Source organism: Silurus meridionalis, chromosome 17 (genome assembly GCF_014805685.1).
Source record: "Silurus meridionalis isolate SWU-2019-XX chromosome 17, ASM1480568v1, whole genome shotgun sequence".
Taxonomy (NCBI): domain Eukaryota; kingdom Metazoa; phylum Chordata; class Actinopteri; order Siluriformes; family Siluridae; genus Silurus; species Silurus meridionalis.
Window position 1 is genome coordinate 4,287,190 of NC_060900.1, and position 17,530 is coordinate 4,304,719.

The window sequence follows — 17,530 nt, forward strand, 5'->3', positions numbered from 1 at the left end:
GTTCAAACCATGTGATGCTGGTTTTATGCAACATTGTCATGCTGGAAGCAGTTCGTGTCTCCTAGTTTAAGTGGAGGAAAATTTAAATGCTACAATTGTGTGCCTTCAATTTTGTGGTAACAATTTTGTGGCTGGAAAACTCAGGTGTCCCAACACTTTTTTCCCATAAAGTATTGGTGCTTATTTGTTAGGAAACCCCAATTATATATGTTACTCAAGGCAGTTCCCAGACAGCTTTATCACGAACTGTTAATATATTTATATATAGCATGGTCGAAATATTCTGTTCATCCACAGATCCATCAATCAAAACCCTGGAGGAACGGATATTTACGAGGATGTTGATGAAGTGAGTTCCAAACTCGGAAGACTCCGATCTGTTTTTCAATCGCTTTTTTTTATTTAACATAATGCTTTTACAGTGACATAAGTGATCCGCAATTCCTTCCACTTCAAAGGCAGGAACGGCAGCTTTTGTTTTACACACAGTCAATCCATTAAATCAAAGTTGAAACATGTTACAGTTCCCAAGGCACATCCTTTTTTTTTTTTTTGGGGGGGGGTTTCTTTAAATAAACCTCAAGACCATTAAAAAAGTACCATTTGGAGGCTGTCTTTATTACAGAAGCAACTGTTAACACATGGGAATGATTTCTACTAAACTAGCCTACAATTATGTAGCTTGACTTGTCTTGAGGATGTACTGAATGCCATTGAAATGCTAGCAGCGACCCCAAGCTACATTAGCATACCACTATTAAGAGTATACCCCAAGAAAAAAAAAAAAAAAAAAAAAAAAACTGGCCTGCTATCAATTCATAGAATATTAGCATATTTTAATGTGAACAAATGTTTTGTCTCTTTCCAAGAAACAAACCACTGGACATTCAGATACAAAAAAAAAGGCACAAAATCAATTAATGTAATAATGATAAAAGTAGCGTGTAAATATATATATATTCATATTTATAAATTTCTAACTGTATTTACAAGGAAGTCATTTAAACCAAATGACTAATATTGTAACAATCCTTTTGTTAGAATACTTTTTGACAGTCCTGTAAATAAAGTAGGTTTTTTGAAGGAATTTAATCTCCAGGCGAGAAAAAAAAAAGGCAGTGGAGGAACATCCCTTCCTTATTTTGAAATGGAAAAATATCCGATGTGTGTAACATTCAGCATTTCTGACCCAATTCCACTTCTTTCGGCTTCTTTTTAAAGTCCAGATGAGGAAGATTGAGCCACTAAAAGGAAAAAAAAAAACAAGTCTATCCATTTAGATGCTCAGATTTGTCCCAAGTGCCCTAAAGACTGGGTCTATGATTGACTACTCAATGCATTGGAATCTGAACTTGGACCACGTCCTAAATCCTCATCCATTGTGTGTGCGCACTGTGTTTGGGCGTTATCTCTTCTACGGTCCATGAATGTCCATTGGGTCCAGCTGAGAAGCACGCTGCAGCACAGAGGATGGTGCTCAGCGCTTTTTGAAGGCCACTACACGGTTAGGATGTGGAGGAAATTTAGGCAGACACGGTTCATCAGCGCTGGGCTCGTGGGAAAACACAGAGTCCTCACCGGAGGAACAGGTCGAGCTGCGCGTGTCTGGAAAACTGGGGGAGTACTGGTCCAGGCTGACAGACAGGTCCAGATATTCCTGAAAAGAAAAAAATTATTTTCCAATCAAAAACACACAGGGGAAAAAACAATATTAAAAAAGCATTCCATGAATTGGAAAGACAGGCTTCGGTAAATCGACCACTATTCACAGCCACGGTGAAGAGAAAAGCATCACCTAAGACCACAAGCCTGACTTCTTGTGTGCACGAGTATTTGCTGTGTTTGATGTATAAAATAAGGGGACACTAGCAGGTGACTGCACAGCAGTGATGTCTCACCTGATTCGAAGTCATTGAGAGAGTGCGATCCAGGTCTTCCACAAGTTGTTTGAAGGTAGGTCTCTGAGATGGTGCGGCATGCCAGCAGTCCCTCATCATCATGTATCTAATCAGTAAAAGTATAAAATTGAGTGGGAGTCAAAAACACATATTCAAAACAATACCTTTCCAACACATAACATTCAAACGCTATATTGTCAAAAAGTTTGCGGAAACCTGGTCATAAGTACAGTATGTGCTTTTTGAGCATCGCATTCCACATTTAGTCGCAATTTGCTCTTAATTCCCTTTAATCTTCTGGGAATATGTTCCACTTCAGGTTGGAATGTGCTTGTGGAGATTTGTGCTCATTCAGACCCAAGTCAAGTGTGTTAGTAAAGTCAGGTACTGATGTAGGCGAGTTGTGGAGACCTGGGGTGCAGTCAGTGTTCCAATTCATCCCAAAGGTGTTAAAATAGGGTTGAGGTCAGAGCTCTATAGCAGATCATCCGCTCCAACCCATGCAAAGCGTATCTTCATGGCGTTTGCTTTGTGCACAGGGGTGAAACAGGTTTGAGTCTCTTAGTTGAGGTGAAGGTAAAATGTCATGCTACTCCATCCAAAAACGTCCTGTACAATTGTGTGCCTTCAGCTTTGCAATAACAGATTGGGAAATTCAGGTGTCCCAATACTTTTGCGTATATAGTGTATAAGCACAAAACTCTTACAGCTCATGTGTGCATGTGGAAGGGCGATCCATACGGTGGCCCTCCTTCAGCAGTTTGAAGAGCTCCTCGACAGGGACACCTGGATATGGAGAACCACCCAGAGTAAAGATCTCCCACAGCAGCACCCCAAAAGACCACCTAGAGCAGAGAAAAGTAGAGAGAATATCATTTTTAACATTGCACTGCTGTGTCGAATGTGCACAGTTAACAATACAAAGTTCAGAAATCATGTGTTTGACTTACACATCGCTCTGGTGGGTGTAGATCCGGTCAAACAGTGCCTCTGGAGCCATCCATTTTACTGGCAAGCGGCCCTGAGGGAAACAAAAGCCAGTCATTTTTCTTTGAGCACAGATCAATAATGCTAAACAATGTCTCAGCTACATATTTTTGCATTGTTCCCTTTCGAGCACACCCGATTCAACTCATCGGATGATTACATAGCTATTCAAGAGCAGGAAAAACAAAACCTTGGGGTGAATGTGAAGGTTATCCAGAGTATTAGAAACTGGAAACTAGTCCTGTATGGTAAACTTTATTTTTCAACAAATAACAGTGTCTAGACAGTAATGTGAGAAACGGTCTGGAAAATTCAGTGAATGTCTGAACTCAGTGGTTGAAGTCAAAATGTTTTTCTTTCTGCCAATAAATGTGATTTGACACCTCAGTTTTAAGCCACAATACATCTGCTTTCTTTTGTTTCGCCTTAATTTTGTACTTTTTATTTATTTATTTTCCAACATTACCTTGGCTATCTTCCTGCATTAAACAGTATTGGTGATTAGACAGTTTAACAAAGGAAAATAGAACAGACAAGTTCAAGTGGAAAAGAAAACTAATATATTAAACAACCACGGTAAACAAGAAATCTGCATGTGTTTTGCTCCGGTCAACCAAGAGCTGGAATCTGAGCCTATAGTGGACGCAGGGCTTATCAATACAAAGATTTTTTTTTTTCCAAGCCAAGTATAGCTAAACTTACACTTCCTTAAATCTAAAACTAAAATCTGCTGGACGTCTGTGTGACAATCCGAGGGAGATTTACACTAATATCAGAAAGCTGATTGGCTGTTGCATGCTGATCTTATTTGTAGTAGTAATTCAGCACATTTTAATTTTACTAGCGAAAGAAAGAACTAAAACACCAAGGACACAACAACAACAACAGAAGTGCTGCAGGGGCATTTCAATTAGCATTACAGTCAGTGTTACATGGACATCGGAAAATTAAGGCCTGTTAAATTCTGAAAATCTAAATTTTAGGCTTTAAAAAGTTTATAATTCTCTATTCTAGGTCTTAAATCATTTTAAAGACCCTGCGTGAAACCCTGTATATACAGCGACCAGACATAACATTATAACATTATGAGTGGTGAAGTGAATAACACTATCTGTTCTTCATAGTACCCGTTAGTGGGCTTTGTATATTAGGCACCAAGTGAAGATTTTGTCCACAAAGTTGACGTGTTAGAAGCAGGAAAAATGGGCAAGCATAAGGATTTAAGAGTTTGACAAGCATCAAATTTTGACGGCTAGACGACTGGTTCAGTGCATCTAAAAAACTGCAGCTCTTGTGGGCAGTCCGCAGTGGTCAGTATCCATTAAAAGTGCTCCAAGGAAGGAAAGAGTGGTGAACGGTTGACAGGGTCATGGGTGGGCAAGGCTCATTAATGCATGTGGGGAGTGAAGGCTGGCCCTTTTGGTCCGATCCAACACAACAGTTATTGATGTTAATGCTCGACAGGTCAGGACAATTTCAGCAGCAAAAGGGGGACACGCACAATTTTAGCCAGGTGGTCATAATGTTATGCCTGGTCGTGTATAAGAAAACGTTCATATTCCACAGTGGGAAAAGTTCTCCCAGGCTGTCACTCATAGGCAGAATCTAGAAATTGCATGTTGGATCATGACTTACATTGGTGGTTTTCTTGTAGTAATCAATATGGTGGATGTCTCTGGCCAAGCCAAAGTCTGCTATCTTCATCACGTTGTCCTCAGTCACGAGAACATTACGTGCTGCCAGGTCTCTATGGATACACTGAACACACACACACTCATTCATATAATAGTGTAAGGACAGAAGGGAAAGCCTTTGAATTAGTTGGACTCGATTTAACACAGTTAATGGGACTTATACCTTTTTAGATGCCAAGTACTCCATGCCACGTGCTACTTGGTAGGCGCAGGACACCAGGTCTTTGATGGAAACCGTTTCAACAGATACCTGGTCTGGGTTGTAGCAGTATTCCATACCAGGTGGGCGGCGGGCCCTCAGGTACTCGCGCAGGTTCCCTTTTGAGGCATACTCCACAATGACGTAAAGAGGACCTGAAGGGACAGTTACGTATGAAAGAATAAATAACTCGCGCAATTAAAACACATGGGTCATGCAGGTACAATCCTAGATACAATTTAAAATAGAGCTGTATTTTGGATTTTTAGTTTTCAACATAAACAGAAAAAACATTAACTATATAAGAAGATAACATTTAAAGGCAAGGGCCAAAAAAAATCCAATCCCATCCATCTCAATTCAGTAAATTGACTATCCTCACTTTTGGTGCATATGGAGTGAGTCACTAGTGATTGGATCATGAAATGATAATGCCTGATGGATCTCTATCTCTCTCTTACCATCCTGTGTGCAGGCTCCTAGCAGGTTGATTATGTTTTTGTGTTTGCCGATTATTTTCATCATCTCCATTTCAGAAATGAGGTCAGACAGGTCCTTCTCCGTGGCATCAGCTGTAAAGCAAAAGACGGTTAACCAAGCATTAAAATTCTGGGGTAAGGGGTCACACAAATCTCACAGAAACCTACAAACACGGCAAGCTATAGACAAGATAAAATCCAGAGATTTTAGCGAGAATTATTCCAAAAGGTCTCCACCTTACTAACAATAATAAAAGCAATCTTGCAGTAATCCTAGCATAGTGAAAAGGAACAACGCAACCAAAAAATCCAAAGAGTAGCTTTGTGCCAAGAAAAGGACTAGGCAAAAAAAAAAAAAAAAAAAAAAAAAAATCATGAGACTCTGTCCTTTTTCTTACCAACCAAATACACTGTTAGATGAGCAGGCCATCTGAAAACATGACATACATAAAGCTACCTGAATGTGTCCAGAAGAAGGAATTCTATAGCCTCAGCATTGATACCCAAAGGTGGAAGTAAAACAAATTAGACTAAACATCGATCCTCTCACAGCAATTTATCAATGGAAGCCGTTACGTTGCCACCATTACAATTTCCATTAGCAATGTGAAGGGATGTCTTGAGCTTTGGATGCAGGAAGCAGTAACTATAATGAGAGTGTCTGAGGTCTGACCATTATTAAGATAAAAATGTAAATATAGATAGGGTGTGTCCTTGGGGAAGAAGAGGTAATAAAACTAGCAAACACACACACACACTCACACACATACAGCCCAGTGGAGAATTCAAAAGACACTGTGCACAACTGTGGAATACGAATGAGACTTGGTAAAAAGTTCATGCACTTGGGAGAACTGTTAGAAATGCCATTAAAGTGTTCGCACTCATACCTCCTCTAACCGTATCCAGAGGAGGATAACCGTATCCATGTGTTCCAATTATTATTCCAATTTCCAGATTAATGCAATACTATTTGTTTATTATTACTATTATGTATTTACTATTTAATGGTATTTATTTCTTACAAAACAGGCATTTAAATGTTGTTTTTTTTACTTACATTTGAGCATCTTGACAGCCACTTTGGTAACACGGTTGGGTTTGTCTTTGTCCATTCCCAGTACCTCTCCCATAACCACCTGGCCAAAGCAGCCTTCACCCAGAGGCTTCCCCAGGACCAGCCTAAAATACGAGAAAGGACACGTGAGGGAGAGAGAATGTGTACGTCAGAGAGAGAGGGAGGAAAGAAAGAACTGCACATAGGCTATATTCGTGCTGTGTAGGTTCTTGGGCTTGGATTAAAACCAAAGCAGTTTCATTAGTTCTCTCTACCCCACATTATTTTTAACCAATGTCTCCTATGCAATACAATATATGCATGTCTGCATTGAAAATAGGAAGATGTCTTTAGACTATTTGGGATGATGGCCTGCAACTGCATGTGTTTGTGTGTGTGAATGCATTACTTGTCTCGGGCCAGCTCCCAGCGTGGGTCTTGAGGCAGTTCGTACTCAGACACTCCAGAAAGCATGGGGGAGCCACTTGAGGAAAGACGTGACGGTCTTACCAGCATCACCCCAGAGTGCATGGACGAGCTCGAGTCCACAGACACCTGCATGGAAATACTTACAAATTACTCTCCAATCAATGGTACAGCATCAGTGTGTGGTATAAACGTGTGTGTACACGTGGTGGTTTTTTTTTTTTGTCTATTTTTTATTTTTTTATAGGATTATGGAAAAGTGTATACTCACAAATTTCCCCATCTCCAAGATTCAAAATATAAGCTTAATGTAATTACACTTTTTCAGGTGGAATACGAGTAATTATATAAACATAATCACTATAAAAGAGCATTTTTTACCAAAAGTTTGTAGGAATTTAATGTGGACTAGGCAGATATGTAGTTATATAGTTATATACACTGACATCAAAAAACAAATACAGAAATTGAATTTATTGTTAGAATTTCTTGTATATTTTTTTAATTTTTACACAATGGTATTGTATATCATTCTTTATATAATATACACTATGAATATGAGTAGAGTAGATCAAACCCCCTATCTACTTTCTGTTACCTGTCTGCGCAGTGGGATGCTCTTGGCCAGCTTGTGCACGGCCATCTGGCTGTTGAAGTCGTTCTTCTTGCCTGAGCTGTGCATCTTGACTACCACAGCGACCACTACCATAACGCAGATGAGGAAAAATCCCACGCAGTAGATCAGCACCTCCAGGTAGGTCTGGTTGGGCAGCGGCGTTGGAGGCAAGGCTGCTCAGGAGAGACGCGCCATGCACAGGTAGCACAAAAAAAGGTGAGACGGGTTTGTGGTTGATGGTAGAGGATGGAAGTTTTTTTGTTTTTTTTTGGCTTTATCCTCATTACAAATGAACACACAATCATGCTTTCACACACAGCCTCCCAAAAACAGCACCCAAAAAACACACACAAACAAATGTAGAGCAAACACTGCCACACGGCGCAGAGCACAAACTCCTATTGTTGCGCCATAATCACGTCTTTCAAGTATCGGGTTTCAGGCTGCATTCTTCTGCATATGTGCTGGGAGACAGAACGAAACTACTGGCAGCCTTCACCTACTAAAATGTCCTGTATTATAAGTCGCGTAAGACATGCATGCAGTGACCCGAGTGGTCCACGACTTCAGAAAAATGGACTGCATTCGTTTGCATGTGTTGGCTGAGAGGCTCTGTTCGAGCCCAGATGGTACATGTCAGCAATGCATAATCGGAGAGCTAGGTCATGGGGTAATGTTACAAGATAAATCTGAATGATAAAGCTGTTTCTTAGTCTAAGGAAGCAATTTTCTCTAGCCTTAAGGCTCGGGTTATTAAGAGTTGGATGCATGCACTCAATGAATGGAAAAAAAAAAGAAATGCACAATGAACAGTAAAGTTACATTTCAACAACACATCTATGAAATGAGAACATAAAATTAACACATTACAATATGTATGTCTTGTCTAATATTGAATAAACGTTTTGTATAAATACTTTGTTTAATCTAAGGAATTGTTGGAAAGCCTGTGCAAAAGAACAGTAACAAAAGGCAGCCCAATGCATGCTGAACAGACGCCATACACGCCTTTCCAAGATGCTTGTGTTAACGCTTTGATTGACAAGCAACATGATAAACCAAAATCCGCTCCGAGCCCTGGAGGGACGCGGTTTATCAAAGCAAACCCAAAGAGCATGCCAGGAATTCATTTCGTTAGAAGAAATGATGTTGGCAGAAGTTCACTCTTTGGGATCCTTGTCAATTATTTTTCGTCCAACACAGATATTAATATGAAACAGATATGTTAATTAGCAGAGTAAAGAAGAGGTTAGGGGGGGAAGAAAAATGGAAAGTCCATAGCCGTGTCAAATCGGTACCTCAAGCCCACCTGTCTACAATTTTCCTTGATTAAACAGCTGAATGAACTTGTCAAACTATAGGTTTCAAATAAATTTATATATATAAACAGAATTTAGTAAACATTCAAACACACCTCATAAGAGGAGATAATTAAGAGCAGCTTTAAGCACCGTGTTGATTTTGAGGCATTTGACTTGGCTTTACACTTCCATTTTAACCGAGAGAGAAAGAAATGTGCTTCTCTTTCCTTCGATACATCACGAGGAAGTCGTTTGCACACAGGAGAGAATCTTTTCAGCCACACTGACCACCGGGGACACTAACGAAAAGTTGTGGATTTGGCATTTTAAAAAAAAGTTTACTTTCTGTGACTGCATGATGAAGCCAATCCTTCTCTGTTTAGTACATGTAGCGGCGTCGATATAATTGCTCGTTAAAACCGTATAGTAATCAGAACGTTCCGGATGCGAACAGATGACAGCAATTTAGTGTACTATGTCTTTAGCAGATAGATTCGGCTTACAACACTGTGATGGCCTGCGGTTGCATTCGGCCAACTGCAAAGAATTGCAACGAATGCGTATTTAATTGCGGTGCGTTATATCGGGACCGGGGTGGTGCGGCTGAACGGGGTCCCTTTGTGTGAGCGGGAGAGGGAAAAACCGAAAAATAAGGCACCAAAAGAACCGTAGATACCTTCATAGACAGTCAACCATGCAGAGTGATGGGAATGGCCGATAGAGTTGCCAGCCAAGCACGTGTACAACCCAGCGTCCTTTAAAGACACATTCTTGAGCTCCATCACCTCCATCTCCTTATCCGTGGTGTTGACGCCTGCCGTCTAGAGACAAGAATCACAGGATGAAGCAGGAGAGCACCGGAAATAAACCCAGAGGAGATAGAGAGCTTTATGATATAAGGAAAGGTGGGTTTTTTTGTTGTTTGTTTTTTTTTTGGAAAAAGCACCCAGAGGAACATGAAAAAAGTTTGATTGATCGTGAAAGGAAATAAAAAGGTCCACGTAGTTATCAACCATTTTAAGAGAGAGGAATCACGATTGTTCTCGCAGCTCCAGCGACGAACCTGGTGATAAACTGATGATTAGATCTTTGGTTAGTAGAAGAAGAGCGCTCCACCTGCCAAAGGAAGCCCACACCTGGGGAACGAGAAATCAATTTGAGAGTAGGGTTGGGCATTACCAGCCTTACCACCCTACAGTCCATCTCTACATGCACGAGATGGGCCACATGGAACTCCACCCAGCAGAGAAGAAACTCAAAGTTGGATAAACGAGAGTAGAGAAAGATAAAAAAAAAAAAAAAGAGAAAATGACAAAGGACATATGTAGAGGTGTGCATCAGGATTTGGATATTGTGGGCGCTAACGAATGGGTTTTACTTTCATGCTGGTGGATATGGATACAAAGAGGCAGGGATCATTAAAGTTCATATCCGTCGGTGTGATGGAAATTATTTGTTTACATATTTGGAAGACGAACAAATTAAACAAAAACTGCATTCTGTGGAAGCGGCTAGGGATTGATCATTGTAAGCATGCACGGGAATGGGTGGGCTTAATAAAAAGGAATGGGCAGGATTGGTTAAAATTCCTATGGATCTGAAAAGGAAGTAGGGAGTGGGTAATGTCTGGTGGGAATTCCATTTAGGATTGGCTGGAATTCCTGACAATTCCTATGGGAGTGGGTGATATCGGTGGGAATTCGTACGGAGTACGCAAGATGCAGACTTCCTATCTGATTTGGCAAGATTTACAGAATTCCTTCAGGAAAATGCAGCATTATACAGAATTTCTATAAGATTATTTGGAATTCGTCTGGGTGCAGGTGGCATTGCGCAGAATTGCTTTTCAATGTGCGAAAAGTGATCACACACCTCTAAAGAGATAAAAGATTGAGGAAGAAATAGTAAGGAGGGAAAGACTCCGAAAACAAGTCGGGTAGGCTGCAGAGAGCAGGGGGAAAAAAAATTATGCCTGATAACATTCCTGGCCTCTCAGCTCAGTGGAAAGCGTTTGAAGGCCAGGAAAGCAAAACTAATTTGACAGAGGGTAAGAAATGTACCCATATTAGGAGGGCACAGGGTAATCGTAAGGTGGAAAGAAAAAAAGAGAAAAAACAACAACAAAGGAACGAGTCTAACATGAAGGCTCAAACACTTCCAGTTGGCTCTGCTGGGTTTTTCCATGGCGTCAATAACAGTCCAGGGCACCAAGGAGGGTGGAAAAAAGAGGAGCAGAAAAAGGAGGAGGAGAGGGAGATGTCTTAGAGTTATTTCCTAACTGCCTGTTAGACTGCTTCAGTGTTTATCCATCTGCATTTCTGCTTTTTATCTCTGCAGGGCTCCAGTAAGTGGTGCGTTACCTGTGGAGGCGTGTTTAGTGACGGTGAGCCAGGCTGACTGGTTGGCTTGGCCTATATAATTGGACACTTTACATATATACTCCCCACTGTGCTCCTCCGTCACGTTGTACAGTATCAGAACCTGCGTGTCCGAGCTGTTGACCCCAGAGTGCTGCGGAGGTCAAACAGAGGTCAGAGGTCAAAGTGAGGTTGCCTGAGCATACAGAGATCTCGTGCCACGAGTTGCTGTGGTGACTAAACGGGGATGAGAGAGTACAGATTGGACATTTCCGCTGCCAGACTGAATTATGACGGCTTGCCAAGAACATGGGTTATGTTTTTTTTTGTGCACAAGCTCCTTACAAAGGACATTTCCATCACCAAAATGTGGCAAAAAGCGGCAATGGAATAAGACAGGCAAACAAAACCGAACAAGTGTCAATGGCTTGTTTAGTAATAACAAATTTTCATGACGTTTCTACTTCAGAGGACACATTCTGGTAAAAAACAAAAACAAAATGGGTACATCCAAACACTTATTATTGTGCTATTAAATTAACCAATAGAAAAAGAATAAAGAAAGGTTTGTCAAGAACCTTGTTTACCTTTAAGACTTTGACATAAGGAAGACCATCTTCCCCCACTTTGCTGCCATTGACCTCAATGTGCTTGAGCCACTGGATGTGTGGCTGCGGGTCGCTAAAGACTTTGCACTCGAACTCCACGTCGCTGCCCACCACCGCTGTACGATTAGCAGGCAGGCCGGCTTGGAGAATAGGCCTATGAGGCGAACGCTCTGAAACACACACAAAACAAACAGAGTACCGCTCATAAGCAAGAATGTCCATCTCCTTCTTTTGGACAATATGATGCACGTTGCTTCAACAACGTAAATAAAACTTCCTGGGTCAATTTGCCTGGTGTGCTTTGCCATACGTTACACTGATCGCATATCCTATAATAATCTACACAGTCGACAGAGACGCCACCGTGCAAAATGTCCAGACTGTAACTGCAGTGAGTTGAACAAAGTTGCAGAGCACATCTTGTGCTAAAGGAGGGGCAGCTAATGAAGCGCTGCGTCTGGAGCAACTGCGTGCCAACACGGGATAAGGGTGCCTGTTTTCACTCTCGCTGAGCACAGTGGCGCCGCGGATTAGTCTCGAAGCACAGCCGAGCGCTTACAGAAATGTCACTGAATTTTAACTGGTGTGCGAGTGATTCGAATGTGCATGCCTCTTTATACGACATGTTTGTGTCCAGGTCCGTACTGGGTTGTGGCTTTGATTTATTAACTGCCTGTTATGTTTGTAAATATTGCCGGTTGGCAGCCAGTCGGCAGCTTCGTACTAATTATTCCGAACGCGCTGACTTCATCGGGTGACCGCATTTCCAGCTTTCACACACAGGCGACTTAATAAACACTTTCCAGCACCTCATCAATAAAATAATGTCCGTCCTGGACACCCTAATGCCGTTTGCTTCAGTGGAGCAGTAATGCCCGATAACCGTATTGAACCAAGATCAAAATGACACACATTTGCATTGGATTCATTCCGGTTAACGCAGATTTACCGCCGTTTCTTTGGAACCTTTTTATAAATTAGATGCAGCTTTAAATGGACAAAAGTGGTTCGTGATTTCAAGCCGCGTAGAATTTCATGCGATTAAACAAGTTATTCAACAAGAGCAATATTACAAACACACTTAATTAATCGTGCAGCACAAAAAAAAAGAAAAGTTCTGTTGGTGTATGGAAAATGAAAGGTACAGAAAACACATTTACCGACAACATCCAGCTGATAGGTGTGGTTGATGCTGCCGTACTTATTTTCCACCACGCAGGTGTAGTTGCCTTTGTCTGAGGGCACAACCGAGTCCATTATGATGGCCCACAAGCTGTCTCGCACCTGTGTGTAAAGAAAGCCGTTTATTTCTTCACATTCACAACTTATTATTTGCAACTTTAATCTCCGTGCACACTTTCACCGACGACAGACACTGAGAGGGAAGAAAAGAAAACCTCTCTGCTTACTTTCATGTGCCTTTATTTATGTCAAGGAAGTTAATTGGGCTTTTAAGACCCAGGAGCGAATCCAGACAGATTTAAATCTCAGCTTGAAAGGAAAGAGTTTAATACAGGAAGGCTGTTTTCACATCGCTAGAAATCAGCAGGTGAGATACTGCAACCGATAAAAAGTGAAAAATGGACAGGAACGAGCAAAAAAAAAAAAAAAATTATAATCTGAAACAGAATATGTTTAACAGGGGAAACATTGGCAGCAGACCTTGATGTAGTCAGTCCAACATCCAACGAACGGTGCATACAAACTACACTACAGGGAAAATGATTTCTACAGACACAGAACCATATTCAGTTCTAAGAAAATATTTATTCCAGATAGTGGAACAGGACATAAACTGGCCACTCTAAAAGGAACACAGTTGATTTGGGATTCTTTTTCTTTTGCTTACAGTACAAATGAGTCAGATCACGAGTCCATGTGATGAATGAATGATTGGATGACTGAATGAGTAGAGGTATTTGTTACTGAACTGACCGGTGAGTGTATAACATTCTGTTATTTATTCTACTAGTCATTTGAAAAAGGCGTGGCAAATATCAGATCTGCAGACCGAAAGAAAGTTTAACGACTTTCCTTATTATAGTGAAGGATGGAGGGTGTTTGAGGGTTCTGTTTAAATGGGAGTTATAGCTGTTCCAGCTGCAGGGTCCCAGATGTGGTCTGTTAAACAAACAAAGGCACACATGGTCTGCCACGCTTCCTCTCAAAATATGCTTAATGTAATTGAACAATGAAGCTGGACTCTTGTTAGAACCAGACGAAAAGAAAAAAAAAAAATAGGAGAAAGGGGGTGGGGGTTCATTCATAAAAGCCGAATGCCCAAGCCCCCCCTATTACCCCCACGACCACCGAAAGGCGCCCCCTGCACTCGAACATCTTCAAAGTTAGCCGTGCACGTGGTTGTGGTTGTGTACGTGCGCGATGAGATGGAAATGCTTGCGCACGTCTATTAAGGTATATGCTGCAGTTGTGCATGTGTGTGTAAACATCAAGGAGTGTGTGTGTGCATGTTTGAGAAGGTGAACATGTGTGATGGACTGTGGCGGGCTGAAACACTCTCCAGATGGTAAAGCGTGTATGGTGTGGGGCTGAGAGAGAGAAAGAGAGAGAGAAAATGAGAAAGATGGAGGGAGGGAGCAAAGAGAGAGAGAGAGAGAGAGAGAGAGAGAGAGAGAGAGAAAGAGAAAGAAGGGGCCTAATGTCTCCCAGCTGGGGAACACCTCAATGAGAAACACAGGCACGCCAAGTTGCTATAACGCAGCACCAGCATCAAGCCAGACTTCTGATCGGTCTAAACAGAGCAGCAGCCGTAATGTTCCTGATTAAAACGAGACCCGCTCTCGCTCCAACTCTAACCCTGTGGAAAACATGACTAATGTCTGACTGAGTATTTTATATGTGTGCTCTTTGTTAGTTCAACATCGTGCGTTTTAATACAAACAGTAAAATGGTGCCAGTGTGGGACATTTGAGAGTTATACACTGAATTAGTACTGCGATTTTAATTTATTGCTCGATGCATTCTGTTGAGACACTACCGCAGAGGACAAAGCGCCGCTATTCCCCGTGTTTAGTGTGACTGGTGACTATAGATACTGTACCACATAACCTCAGGCCCACACCTGAAGCATGGGACATAAAGGTGAAGGAACAAATCTGTCCGAAAAAGATAATGCGGTGAATTTTAAATGACATGAAATGAAATGAATAAATGGAGTGAGTGAGTCATGGCTGCTGATGCATTATACATCAAGAGCTGTTCTCATTATCTTCTGATTTCACCGCTGTGATTTTTTTTGTTCTGATGGAACAGAAACACTGCCATGAGGAATTCCTTTTAACTATGAGACACAAGAATCGAAATGTTTACTAAAGACTTACAAATCTATAAACTTGAATTTTATTTGTCTTTAAAAAAAGTATTATAAAGACACATATGAGCAAACGTATATAAAAAAATTATAAATAAATATCCCCCGTGGTCCTTAAGAATCATTGTCTTGAATGCAAGGAGCTGAATAAAAGAGGTACAGCCGTGCCCATTGTTGTCCAAGTGCAGCGTAAACCTGAAGCTTCCAGGTCAGACATACTACAGAGCTCTGCCCTGAAGCTCTGTATTTCCTTTTTTTTTTTTATACCCTCATTGTGTCTGTGTGTAGGAACAGGTGTTACCTTTCAACCGGCTCTGGTGTGGAACTGAGGCACAGCAGCCACGGCAGATTAAAACCGATTAAATATTCACACGAGTTTGATTGAGAGAATAATTTAAATATGAGGACACTGATGACATTCTCACCTTAAATCCTCCTATTCGCTGGTCTTTCTTGAACTCCTTGCCGTTCTTCAGCCACTTGAGCGTGGGGTTCGGGTTACCGATGGCTTGGCAGCGGAATCTGACGGTCCTGCTGGCTGGAACCGCGTGGAGCTTCTTCTCCATTTTATCAGGCTGAGCCCACTCTGGAGCCGTTGCTAAAAAAAAAAGGAATATAATACATGAAAATAGAACTAAAAGAAATTGCATAATTTAAACAGAAGTCTAAAACATATTCAGTGCAGTCATACATGTGCTGTTATAGGAAAAGAAGAATTTTGTTGTTGTTTTTGTTTCACTAGATTTTAGAGTGTGCTTGTGGACATTTGTTTTCATCAGCCATGTGAATGTTAGTAACATCAGGCACTGGTGTAGGTGAGGTGAGGAGGCCTGGGGTGCAGTCGGTGTTCCAATTCATCCCATAGATTATCTATAGCAGGCCACTGAATATCTTCCACTCCCAAACCAGGTAAACCATATCTTCATGGAGCTCGCTTTGTGTACAAGGGCATTGCCATGCTGGAACAGGTTTGAGTTTTCAAGTTCAACTGAAGGGAAAATTTCATATCACCGCAACCAATAACAATTGTATGCCTCCAACTTTGTAATTTGAGAAAGAACCACATATGGCTGTGGTCGGGTGTCGCAATACTTTTGTCCAAATAGTGTATATAAACATCACACAGATAGTGGATTGAGTCAAAGTCAAACAACAGGTTGGCCAATATATCATTTCTAGCAGCAGAAGCAGCAGCAGCACAGGATATGAGATGTGTAATGAGCGTCTGTCAATGCATCGAGACTAATCCACTAAATGGATGGAAATCCTATCAACCCACAGCTCTACCTTTAAAGTGCATTCCTCAGAACTGCTCAAAGCAATTTGAGGTGAAATGTCCTGCTGGATTTCTTCAGGGCTGCCAAGAGGACTGGTCCACAAGTTTCCACAATTACACCATTACTTGCCTGATTGGAAAGCACTTCATGCAAAAAGCTTTGCGAGTGGTGTAAAGGCTCACTAAATCAACTTTCGAGTTCATTCAGGTTACAGGGTAAATATTAATGGGTCTACAGAGATGTCAGGCACACTCACGCGATAGCTCTTGGCTGTTTGAGAGTAACTTCTGGCTGCTGGACTGCTTTGTCTCCTCTGAAGAAGACTCGTCATCGTCCTCATCTTCAGAAGAAGCCAAGGCGTCTTTAAAAAAATTAAAAAAAAGTTACGATTTGCTATAAAAAAGCCTTTTTTTTAAATCTGGAAAACTTTTCACAAGTTCTCTTCCTTACATGTGACATTGACGTTAAAATATTCGGTGTGGTTGCCTGCAGGGCCTGGAGCGAAGCAGCCGTAAAGGCCCGAGTCGGCCAGCTCCACTCCCTCGATCTCCAGCTGGCCGTTGCGTAGATGAGTGTGTTCGCCGTCAGCAATGACAGCTTGGTCCTTGGTCCAGATCACCTCGTGAGGCTCTTCTGTACTACACTTCAGCTCCAGCTTATCTCCCTCGTACAGCGTGTACACAGCGGTTTCTAACAGGGCAACTGCACACAACACAGGAACACGAGCATACAGATAAAATGTTTAAAGTTAGAGGACAGGCAAAAAGACAGCATGAAAACCTATTGCCTTTAACAGCTCGGAGAGAAAATACAGTGATGGAATTTTCGCATCAGTATAATAAATGCCAGAGTGATTTCAAGTCACACTCGGGACATTTTTTTGGCAGCGTTAGCGAGACATAAAAATTTCACAAACCCTTTCCACTGGATGCCTCATATAACAGGAAACCATCAACGTCTATCGTTAGCAGGTTATATTTGCCACTACTGGTGTTTCTCCAAGCACGCTCTTACTCTAACTTACATGGCAGCTCTCAAATGCAAAAGAATTGACAGAAAAAACACAAAACACCTGTCCGTTGCATTTTTGGCAGCTCTGTACAGCATCACTTTTCCATACACCTTTCTCTCTGTACGCTTACAACAAAAACATGACATATACTGGCAGTATTAAGGGGTTTTAAGGAAGACATTATCTGTCTAAAATAAATCATAAGCAAAATGTGTTATGTTGAACTACCAGTAATCGGCTTTTTATATCAAAAAAGCTCCACACAATTCTCGTTGTTTTTCTTTTTTT

At 41.4% G+C, this 17,530-nt stretch overlaps 1 protein-coding gene across 5 annotated transcripts in view; it reads right to left on the minus strand.

Annotated features, from left to right (window-relative positions):
- Nucleotides 1–378: 378 nt before the first annotated feature.
- The window catches only part of fgfr1a (fibroblast growth factor receptor 1a), a 30,343-nt gene continuing 13,191 nt past the window's right edge, over nt 379–17,530 (minus strand). For 2 of the 5 annotated variants that reach the window (XM_046870955.1, XM_046870954.1), the window contains 16 exons: nt 16,681–16,932; nt 16,487–16,591; nt 15,379–15,551; nt 12,783–12,906; nt 11,602–11,792; nt 11,018–11,168; nt 7,333–7,529; nt 6,724–6,869; nt 6,318–6,439; nt 5,240–5,350; nt 4,743–4,933; nt 4,521–4,643; nt 2,849–2,919; nt 2,606–2,743; nt 1,899–2,004; nt 379–1,657 (listed from right to left, as the gene is read on the minus strand). In XM_046870955.1, coding sequence (XP_046726911.1) covers nt 1,478–1,657; nt 1,899–2,004; nt 2,606–2,743; nt 2,849–2,919; nt 4,521–4,643; nt 4,743–4,933; nt 5,240–5,350; nt 6,318–6,439; nt 6,724–6,869; nt 7,333–7,529; nt 11,018–11,168; nt 11,602–11,792; nt 12,783–12,906; nt 15,379–15,551; nt 16,487–16,591; nt 16,681–16,932 — 2,381 coding nt within the window. In that variant the 3' untranslated portion in view covers nt 379–1,477. Of the gene's footprint in view, nt 1,658–1,898; nt 2,005–2,605; nt 2,744–2,848; nt 2,920–4,520; nt 4,644–4,742; nt 4,934–5,239; nt 5,351–6,317; nt 6,440–6,723; nt 6,870–7,332; nt 7,530–9,333; nt 9,479–11,017; nt 11,169–11,601; nt 11,793–12,782; nt 12,907–15,378; nt 15,552–16,486; nt 16,592–16,680; nt 16,933–17,530 lie in introns of all 5 variants that reach the window. The other 3 variants (XM_046870956.1, XM_046870958.1, XM_046870957.1) reach the window with 3 other exon arrangements.